Here is a 10,806-nt window from a genome sequence, read left to right on the forward strand (position 1 = left end):
ACAGCATCCCAATCCCATACAGCATCCCAATCCCACAGAACATCCCCACCCCACAGCATATCCGTGCAGAGGTTGCCATAGAGACAGCAGGCACTGCAGAGGGATCGAATCATGGCATCACAGAGGGATTTGGTTGAAAAAGACCTTAAAGCTCATTTCATTCCCACCCTCTGCCATGGGCAGGGACAATTTCCACTGTCCCAGGTTGCTCTGAGCCCTGTCCAGCCTGCCCTTGGACACTTCCAGGGATCCAGGAGCAGCCACAGCTGCTCTGGGCACCCTGTGCCAGGGCCTCCCCACCCTCACAGCCAGGAATTCCTTCCCAATATCCTGCCCGCTGGCAGTGGGAAGCCATTCCCTGTGTCCTGTCCCTCCATGCCTTGTCCCCAGTCCCTCTCCAGCTCTCCTGGAGCCCCTTCAGGCCCTGCAAGGGGCTCTGAGCTCTCCCTGGAGCCTTCTCCTCTCCAGGTGAGCACCCCCAGCTCTCCCAGCCTGGCTCCAGAGCAGAGGGGCTCCAGCCCTGGAGCAGCTCCGTGGCTCCAGCAGCTTCGTGTCCCCCCTATGCTGGGATCCCAGGACTGGAGGGAGCTCTGCAGGTGGGGATGGGAGGCTTTGGGAAGATGGGCAGAGGCTGTGGGACCACTCACAGGAGGTGTTTGGGGGCACCCAACAGGACAGCAAAGTGCTGAATGCTGCACATAGGGAGGGGAATTATAAAAAAGTTTGGCTCACACACAAACAAACCCTCTGGTCCAGAGGTCTGGCTGGGTGTGGGGAGATAAACCTTTTGATTGGTTTATTACAGTGAACTGATACACTGATTAAAGTGAACAGAAGATAAAGACGGGGAGGAAGTAGGTCACCAGAAGTGAGGATGCTCCTAAATCCTCTTCTATCCCTGATCTGGTACAGAGAAGGAGAAGAGCCTGGGCACCAATAAAGTGAGGAAATGGGATGTAATCATTCTTTCTTGTACATCTGGCAGCGTCTGCAGCAGCACTGATGCCATCCCAAGCCCAGAAGTCTGATGAGAACCACATCCCTGGCACATTTCTCCAGAGTTCGGTGCTTTGCATGCTTTTGCTGCTCTTATCTCCACCTTTGTGTTTTGTCTTCAAGGAGAGAAGGCCAGAGCCCAGGATAACAGGAGCTCCAGCCCATAAAACCTTGGGTTTTCCCCAAAACCAGATGAAAGATGGGAGAATCATCCTTCTCTCCGATGTCAGCACTCCTCCATGATTATTCTCCCAGAGAGCAAAATAGTCTCATGGAGGGTAAAAGGTATTTCCTTACCAGGAAAAACTGCAGCACAGAGGGTTTGATACTTCCCAGGATCTTAGCAGAACATAGGGGAAAGTGATGATTTGTTCCTAAAAGCTTCCCTATGAGAAGGCTTTGGATTTCTAGCTCCAGGGCACCCCGTGGCAGATGCCAGACAGCCTGAGCAGCACTAGAGCAGGGCAGTCATGGAAAAAGATAATGGTGATACAGCTTAGATGGTGCTGATGGAGATTTCCTGCATTGGCCTGGAGACAACACTGACCTCGTGGGAGATGACAACTAAGTCCAGTGTATTTGAGGGTTAATCAGCCTCCAGAAGAATTTTTAAAGCTAATTATCTTGCTCCAGGAAAGCTACACCCAGTCCCATGTGCTGGCATGACAGGAGTGTGCGGTGGCCCAGCGCAGCATGGCTCTCCCAGGCACTCCGGGGCGTTGTAGGGCCTCCCCACGCTTACTGCCTGCCAGCACAAACATCTCTTCTCCTCTGCTGCTAGCAACAAAATTTCCACTCCTGGCGGTCGTGGAAAAGAAGCCAGAACACTGGCAATTGTTCTGCGAGGGAAGGAAAGCCAAGGTTCCCATGTTTTCGCCCTCACGCATCGTTTCGCCCGATTGAGGCGCAGCACGCGCGGAGCAAAGCGAGCAGCGGCAAACAGCCCAGGGACCAAAAGCCAGGGAGAGGCCAGGCTGCCAGCAATGGATAGGAGCCAGGCTGGGAGGAGAAGGGCTGCCAGGCTGCTGGCAGCAGCCAGCTCGTGTGCTGGGAGCTGCCAGGGCCAGCGGGGACCGTGGCAGGGCTCAGCAGGAGGGAAGGGCTGCTCCTGAGCCAAAGGGAGCGCGAGCACCCATGCAGGACTGTGGCACTGTGAGGACATTGCTCCTGCAGCCAGGGAAAGCCCTGCTCTCTGCCTGCCAGCAGAAAACCCACAGAGCACATCTGGGACTAGAGCAATTCTAGTCCCAGCCCTGCCATGGCCCACTATCCCAGGCTGGTCAGGGCTCCATCCAGCCCGGCCTTGGACACTCCCAGGGATCCAGGGACAGCTTCTCTGGGCAAATAATTTCCTTTGAAATTTCTTTTGAACTCTAAGCAAAATCAATTCTCTGTCAGTTTGAGAAACACTTGTCCTGGAACTCCAGGCCTTTATAAAAAAGTCTCTTTGTCTTCCTTGTAGGTTCCCTTCAGGTACTGGAAGGCCACAGTTAGTTCACCCTGGAGCTCCTCTAGTCTAAACAACTTCAATTCCCTCAGTCTTTCCTCACAGTGGAGGGGCTCCATCCCTCTGATCATCTTGGTGCCTCCTCTGGACTCTGTGCAGCAGCTCCAGCTCCTTGTGCTGCTGGCCCCAGGGCTGGGCCAGCTCTGCGGGTGGGCTCTCACCTCAGCTCAGGGGCAGAGGGGCACAATCCCCCTTCCCTGCTGCCCAGGCTGGGGGATCAGCCCACAAGAAGGGCTAAGACACACATCAGAATCAGAATATAGCATCCTCAGGGATCTGGTTCCACAGCCCAAATCCTCACACACAACAAACGGGACCAGCCCCAGGGAGGAACCCAGTCTGGGCAGCATTTCCATGGCAATATCACTGTGTTCTACATTGTGTACAAACAGCTCCCATGACATTCCAGGTTGCTTTTCCACTCCAGTTTCTGCAGAGAGAGAGGGTTGTGTGGGATGACCCCAGCGTGTTCCTGCAGCGAGTGGCTGAGCCTCTCAGCACTGCGCACGCCCTGGCTCTGGGGCACAGTGTTTGGTTTCTTATTTACGTCTCCTGAATGCCCTGCTTGTTCTCCCAGGCCTCTTGGGTTCCCTGATAGTGACACAGCACCTCCCAGCTTTCCCCTCCCTCCCAGAGCCATGGATTGTTGGGAAGTGGAGCGCTCCAGGCGGGCATCTAGGATCTCCCTGCTGAGCTGCCCCCACAGGGCAGGGGCACGGGTGACTTTTTGGGCTGGAATGATGGGTTTCAAACAGATCTGGGAGAAGCAGATCTTCACAGAAGGAGAAGGGCTTTGTCCTGAAGGAGCACAGGCAGAGCACAGACACAGAGCACTGGCTGGCAGGTGGAAAGGATGCAACAGGGACTGCTGGCATTAGGAAATGGCTTTTGAAGTTCTGCAACTGCCCCCGGCTCAATGCTTCATGATATCAGCTTTGGGAAGGCCTGATCCCACCCCCTCTGGCATTGGCAGCGCATTCCTTACCCCCCTCAGGAGCACAACACTCTAAATATGCTTTAAAAGCAGTTTGTAAGTTCAGAGCCACTGGGAAAACCTCTGCTCTGGACCCAAAACAAGGGCAGGAGCGGCTCCCTTCACCATTCCCAGATTCCCAACATTTTTGGATTCCCAAAATCAACTTTCCCCATTGTGACCCCGCTGTCCCTCAGGCTGCACAGCAGCATCAGTGATGTGAGCCTGGCTCAGCACTGCTGAGGGGAGAGCAGCTCTTCCCTGGCCAGCACCTGCTCCCAGAGCACTGCCCGCTTTCCTGGAGGAGCAGCTCCCCTGGAACGCAGATTCCCACTGCTCACTCAGGCTGTGCCACTCGTTCCAAACCAGTGGGACCCGAGGCAGCCCGTGCTGGCAGCTCAGCACTCGCTGCTGCCATTGTTCTCTCACCCTGAGCCGTGATCATTTCACCTGGTGTATTCCTTATCGAAATGGCCAGCATCAAAGCAGTCCCAGGAACAGGCTCCTGCGATTCCCGCTGCCCCAACAACCCAACCATTGATCCGCTCTGCCAAGATCAGCCCCAGCTTCCCACACCTTTCGATATCCTTTTGCCAAGTACCAGACACCATCTCTCCCATGATCCACTGCTGTGAGCCAACAGCAAAAGCCTTAAATAAAGTGGCCTCTCAGGAGCCTAATTTCTTTTCCTAGCCACATTGCTTAAACCTCAAATGTAGTCAGCTACAACTTGCTCAGTTAGATTTAGGGATTCAGCCAAGATCGGCACACTCCCAGCTCTTCTCTCTGTGCTCTGAGGGCATCTCCCTGCTGTTAACAAAAGCTTTTTGAGTGTGACCCAGGAATCATCTGCTCCTGGGGCTGCAGTCCAGGGAGTGAGGCCAGAGCCCATTGGCTCCAAGGAAGAATCTCTGAGCTCTGGGATAAGCATCTAAATAGCTGCAAAATCCTTCCCCTGGCTCCTGAAGCAAACCCATTTCAGGAGGCTCCCAAACCCATCCTTCCCTCACATATCCCTGTTTCTGTATCCCTCAGAACACAATCCAGTGCTGAGGATGTTTGCCAAACTGCCCCAGACCTTGGATCCCATGGGGACACCAGCCAGGCTGGAGCCATGGGGACAAGGACAGCCAGACAGGAGCCGGAGGTTCCGGGGATACAAGTCCCTCCTCTCACCCCAAGGGTGCCAGGGTGTGTGTGACACCGGGATACTGAGGCAGCTGCCACAAGGTGGCACTGGCATCTTGTCACCCAGCCTGGTGGCATCCAGCCGGCAACTCCCGGGTGGGGCACCCGGGGCATCACCCCAGCCCTGCCCCTTCCCGAATTTACCGGCAGGGATGGATGGACAGTGGAGCTGCCAATGGATCGCAGATCGGGTGGGTAAGCATTGCTGTGTCTTGCAGGAGGGATTTTCACCCTCAGAATCTTCTGGATTAGGGAAGAGCAGCATTATTTAATTTTTTTTTCCCCCAAAATTTTTATGATGTGCTGTCCTTCAACAGGATTTTCTTCCTTGGGTCACAGCATCAGAAGAGATTCTGGAGTCACCAGATTCATCCCTCTCTCCAAAATGTGGGAAAAGCACGAATTCCACATCACTGGGGGGATTGTGGGGTACCACGCTCACCAGCCAGCCCCCATCCCATTGCAGGGTCCCACATCCTGGCTCTGGCTGCTCCATGACTCATCCTGCTGGAGGAGCTGGTGTTGGAGGAGGACAAACCCCAGAGGGAAAAGGATCAGCACAGCGTGTGTCTCTGTCCCCACCTGGCCCGATTCCCCTGATTTATTTGCAGATAAAGGGTTTATTTTCCTTTCCCAGCACTGCAGGTGCAAGATAAACAGAGAGAAGCCTCTCAAGCTACTTCCTGCTCAGGCCAGGTGTCGGAGGACACCTGCGCCCCAGAAAGCCCTGCCTGGCTCAGGAATCCCAGTGGGATCAGCCCCAAAATGGACTGCCCAGAACCCCTGCTCCAGGTTTTGTGCCCAAGCCAAGGGCATGGCAAATCAGGAATTGGTCATTAAGCTGCTGCCGTCCCAGTGCCTCCGGTGCCAAGCTTTCCAGCCCTACCCCAAACACACTCACATCCACTATTATTTTTTGGATTAGGGTTTGGCGTCACTGTTTGGGCTCGGGATTGCAACTGTGTTTAACCTTGGAATGCAGGCGGAAAGGCCCCTATGGGCCAGCTAATCTAGCTGCAATTAAAGATATTCATTATGCCATTATGAACAGGTCCAGGCGTGCGGCACGCTGGGTCACTGGCGCTGCCCCACAGCCTGTTTTGAAGGACAGGGACATTTACTGTCCTGGACACTGGCCACTCTGCAGGCCAGGTCCAAACCCAGACAGCTTAATAGCAGAGCCAAAGCCAAGGAGCCCAGCAGGACCCAAGAACATCCCCTTCCCGTCCGCAGCTGCGCCCTCACCCCATGGAAAACACATTTGGGACCTGCGGTACAAAAGGCCAAAGCTACAGCTGACAGCAGGAAGGAAGCAGGAAAGACTCCGGCATCACCATCCGGAGCCCAGAGAAACCTTGGGAGATGCTTGGAGCCACACACCTCCGGCCAGGCTCGGGCCACGCTCGCAGCGTGCCCACGGCTCCAGCAGTGCCACTCAGACAGCAATGGGGACAAAGCGTCCAGCCGGGAACGCTCCATCCTGGGGGACCTCTCCCATCACAGGGGCCGTGATGCCACTGAAGGGCTGCCCTTGAATCCATCTTGGCAGCACACAGGCAGCAGGTTCAGCCCTTTCAGTGTCCCCTGGGCTCTGGGACAGAGTGGTGCCCCATGTATTGCCCCAAACACCAACTCTGCTCGGAGCAGAAGCAAACACGAGTCCCCTGGAACCCATCACCTCCTTTAATTCCATGCCAGAAAAGTAGGGCCCAGCCCAGCTCAAACATTACAGGGTTTCAGCACCAGAAAAAACCCGTGAACCACTGTCACAGCTGCTGGGAGCCCAGGGAGGTCAACGCTGGCTGATCTGAGTAGGGAATGAAGAAATATTCTCCTCAAAGCCTCCTGTCAGCCCCTGCAGGCCACGGTGGGGAAGGAGCTGCCCCTGCCATCCCCATACCCACAGTGGAGCCGAGGTGGGTCTGCAGGACCAGGACCTGCTTGCAGGTGGAGCCGAGGTGGGTCTTCAGGACCAGGACCTGCTTGCAGGTGGAGCCGAGGTGGGTCTGCAGGACCAGGACCTGCTTGCAGGTGGAGCTGAGGTGGGTCTGCAGGACCAGGACCTGCTTGCAGGTCATGTTGTCCCAGCTCCTGCCAGCCAGGACATCCCAGTGCTGCTCACACCAGGACTGAGCTCCTCCATGGTGAGGGTTCCCAGCAGCTTTGGAGGGTTCTCAGCAGCTTTGGGGGGTTCCCAGAAGCTTTGGGGCCAGCAGCACTGTCGCATCCCACAGTGAGCAGGACACACGCAGCACGGTGACCCCGAGGCCAGCGGCTCCCCGGGGACAAGGCTTGGGCCAGGCTCAGATCATGGAGACCCTGTTCTTGATGTAGACGTGGTAGGGGTCGCTGCGCTTGTCCACCTTGCGGGAGCGGGTGTAGCCCAGGATGAGGCTGCCCACAGTGGCAGCGAAGAGCGTCATGACGAAGAGGATGTACATGTAGGCGTTGTCGTTGCGGCCGGCGTGGCCACCGTGTGTGGTCCCCGCCGTGCCGGCCGGGGCCTGGCCGGGGCAGGGGATGGCCCCATGCAGCGTCTGGTTTAAGGCGTTCAGCACTGCCTGCAGGCTGTGGTGCCAAGGCTCCGTCCGGTTGTTCTCGCCCATGTCCTCCTCAGGCTGCAGGGAAGGACAAGGAGACTCCGAAGAGGCCGGCCTCACAGCAGAGGTGTTCCAGCAATGACCCCAAACTGCTCCTCGAAGCACCTCCTCTGCCACAAAGCAAGGTGGCCAAACCCTCTGAGTTCCCAGCAGCCTTCTCCCTAAATTTCAGTCCTTCCACAGCAGGGATAAAACTCCCAGGGATCTGGGGCAGCTGCCCGCTCCTCTCTCCTCCCCAGGGCTGGGGACAATGTGGGAACACAGCTGTCCAGAGGGACCAGGAAGGCTGGGTTCAAAGTCTGCTTTCCCCACGGATGTGTGGGGATGGTGGGCACCCCTGCAGGGTGCAAAGCTGGCACAGCCCCCCACAAATCACTGTGAACCTATCCTGGGGGGTTGCTGCCCTAAACCTCCCTGGGGATTTCCCTTCCCTTTGGGTGCCAGACCCCTCTGACCTGCCATCCCTCCTTTGGCAAGGTGCCCTTCTGCCAGCCCCCCTGGACTCCCCTCACAACTTGCTGGGGTGCCGGGGCAGGCATGGCCAGGAAGGGGCACTGGGACACTGTCCCCCACGTGTATCATCCTTTGGGACACACCAGTCCTCCCTGGGGTATCCACCCCAGCAGCTCCTCAACACCCCTTGCCTGCTGCACCCCTAGGCAGAGGCAGCTGATCCCCCTCCCAAACGGGTCACCCTTAACTCCAGCTGTAAGGAGAAGGAGGAGGAAGGGGCCGAGCAGCCATGAGCCCAGGGGATGAGGTCGGATCTGCCTGCCCTCCTGACTTAAGAGAAGCAGGCTGAATTTGGGAGATTTAGGGCAAGAGCTGGGTTAATCCCAGGAGGGGACCCACAGGTACGACCTGGAGGGACCCACCTTAGGGGGCAGTAAGGGTGCAGGGAGAGGAGTGGGAGACAGGGTGTGGGAAGGGGAGCTCGCACTCACCTCGTGTGCCCTCCCTGCCTGCACTGCTGCCAGGCTGAGCCGGGACTGAGCATCGCTGCCGGCGGGGAGGGATGCTGGCCGGGCTGGGAGCGCTGCCAGCCTCCTCCCCTTCCCGGGGCAGAGCCACCTGCCACAGCCACCCAGCCTGTCCCCAGCCCCGCGGGTCCTGCCACAGCCCCGAGCCCCAGCTGGATCCCGGGGGCTTTATGGGGCCGGGAGAATGGGCCCTGCCTTCCCCCGGCACACGCTGCCGGTCACGCTTTCCTGTCCCTCCTCGTCCGGCACCGCTGTCCCCAAGCCCTCACACTGGCACAGAGCCTGCCTGGGCATGTTCCTGCTGCTCACCATTCCCTCCTGGAGCTCAGCCTGCTCCAGGAAATGGGATTTCCCCTCCTTCCAGCCCCCCTGGGCACCCACAGGTGGTTCACAGGGAGCTGCCAGTGCTGTGCAGCAGCAGAGAAACCTCAAAGTTTGTGGGTAGGGAGAAGGCCCAGAACAGCAGTGAGGGGCTGTGGGTGGGGGTCAGGGTGTGGGTACTTCAGCCTCAGGCTGGCTTCTCAGCCCCGATAAAACTTGTCCATGAAATCAGCCTCTGATGCTTCAGCTGTGGCAGCGATCTCAGAAGGGCTGACAGCAACACCCCCTCCAGCACCACCAGTTGAGCCAGTGGGAGCAGCTCTCCATCACCCAGCCAGGATGCTGCCTGGTCCCACAGGATCCATGACAGCAGTGGCTTCTCTCCTTGTGAACCTCGACCCCTTCTCCTCCTCCTCCTTCTTCTCCACTGCATCCAAAGTGTTCCAATGGCCTTTAACCAGCCTTTACAGCCATCTTCCACCCTCCCTGACACCAGGGAGAGGATCTTTGCCACATGAGTATTGTAGTGGACTCAGGGTGAGAAAAAGGTTGTCACTGATAAAATCTTGGGGTAAATAAATGAGAAAAGGATCAGCAGGCAAAGTTCCCAGCAACTCTCTTTATATATAAAATCTGACTCTTTTTACCCATCAGCAAGGGAAGGATGCTTGACCCACATGAATTCATGTGAATTCATGAGCATTCACACAAATCTTTCATTTTTGTGGGGCAAAAAGCAGAAAAAGACCCACAAAAGCACCTGTTTGGGTACCTCCCCAGCAAGTGATGTGGGGACGTGGTACCCGTGGAGGTCTCAGACGAGGGAAGGAGGCTCACGGGGCCGGAGAGAACAGCCCCAGTGGAGGTTAGGATGTTGAAACAGCAGCCTGAAATGCTGTGCCACTGTCCACTCACAGTGGCAAAGGCACGAGAACTCATCTCACAACAGAGATGCCCAGGGCTGCCCTGATGCCCGTGGCTCTGCCAAAACAGCCAGCCAAGGCACCACAACAATCCTAATCCCCGGGCTCTTCCAAAGAGACCAAAGTGCAGTCAAACACCTCCTGGAAGGAGTCGAGGAAGGGCTCGAGGACGTGGTTGACGGCGACGTGCTGCCCCAGCTCGTGGCTCAGCGAGGTGACCCCCTTCCCCTCCAGCCCGCAGGGGACGATGTGGTCGAACCAGGTGAGGTCAGTGCAGCAGTTCAGCGCCAGCCCGTGCGAGGTGATGTGGTTCCCACAGTGCACACCTGCAAGATCACCCACCCGTCAGCACCATCACCGGGGAGGCCCTGGGGGGAGACACTGAGTGACCACACTGCCCAGATCGCTGTAAACATCCTCCCCCCACCACACTGTGCTCCTCAGTTCTGCCAGGGAACACCCACAGACAGGCTCCCCAGATTTGGGGCAGGTGGAGTGCAGCATGTCCAGATCCTTCCAGCCCAGCCCTGCATCCCACAGCACCTCCCACCGCTGGAGATTCCAATGCGGTTGGACATGGGGAAAGCTGCAGGACCCCAGATCCAGGCTGCAGGGTCCCCGGAAGAGGTACAGGATGAGGAGGGGGAACAAGGGAAGCGGGCAAGGCTAGGGACCGGGCTGCAGGCAGGCACCCAGCCCTGGGTGCAAGAGCCGGATAGGTGCAAGGCTGAAAAGTGCTGGGGCCTGGGAGGGCTGCAGGGCCTCAAAATTGTGCTGCCCGCTCCTCCTGGAGGCAAATCCGACCCCTGTATGCTCCCTGGTGCACACCCACCCTCCCGGGTGCCTACAGCTCCGGGCTCCAGCACTGTGCCTTGCCGTGATGCACATGGAATGGAAGGATGGGCTGGGTTGGGAGGTGTTCCATGGGCAGGGACACCTCCCGCTATCCCAGGTTGCTTCAAGGCCCGTCCAACCTGGCCTCGAGCACTTCCAGGGATGGGAAGTGGAGGCCAGGGCCTCCCCACCCTCACAGGGAAGAATTTCTTCCCAATATCCCATCTAAACCTGCCCTCTGGCAGTGGGGAGCCGTTCCCCCTTATCCCAAGTTACTCTCCAGATCTCCTGGAGCCCCTGTAGGCGCTGGAAAGGACTCTGAGGTCTCCCTGGAGCCTTCCGTTCCTCACGTGGAACGCCTCCAGCTTCCGCAGCCTGGCTCCGGACACACACACACACACACACACACACACACACACACACACACACACACGGAAACACTCACACGGACACACACACAGACACACACACAGACACACTCCCG

The 10,806-nt window shown here is 57.5% G+C and overlaps 2 protein-coding genes across 3 annotated transcripts in view; both read right to left on the reverse strand.

The window, feature by feature from the left end:
• Positions 1-6,329: 6,329 nt before the first annotated feature.
• On the reverse strand, positions 6,330-8,505 carry KCNE3 (potassium voltage-gated channel subfamily E regulatory subunit 3). Of its 2 annotated transcripts, none has more exons than XM_015651960.2 (2): positions 8,209-8,505; positions 6,330-7,374 (listed from the first exon to the last, which is right to left on the reverse strand). In XM_015651960.2, exon 2 carries the CDS (start codon positions 7,268-7,270, stop codon positions 6,968-6,970), a length of 303 nt encoding a protein of 100 aa, XP_015507446.1. In that variant the 5' UTR covers positions 7,271-7,374; positions 8,209-8,505; the 3' UTR covers positions 6,330-6,967. The 2 variants fall into 2 exon arrangements, with proteins under 2 accessions (XP_015507446.1, XP_015507361.1); XM_015651875.2 differs by having other exon boundaries at positions 6,330-7,282; positions 8,209-8,286.
• Positions 8,506-9,164: 659 nt separating this feature from the next.
• LIPT2 (lipoyl(octanoyl) transferase 2) overlaps positions 9,165-10,806 on the reverse strand; it is a 2,432-nt gene continuing 790 nt past the window's right edge. Inside the window, exon 2 of the mRNA XM_033515344.1 lies at positions 9,165-9,827. Coding sequence (XP_033371235.1) covers positions 9,582-9,827 — 246 coding nt within the window. The 3' untranslated portion in view covers positions 9,165-9,581. The remainder of the gene's footprint in view (positions 9,828-10,806) is intronic.

The sequence above is a fragment of the Parus major genome, chromosome 1, assembly GCF_001522545.3.
Source record: "Parus major isolate Abel chromosome 1, Parus_major1.1, whole genome shotgun sequence".
Taxonomy (NCBI): domain Eukaryota; kingdom Metazoa; phylum Chordata; class Aves; order Passeriformes; family Paridae; genus Parus; species Parus major.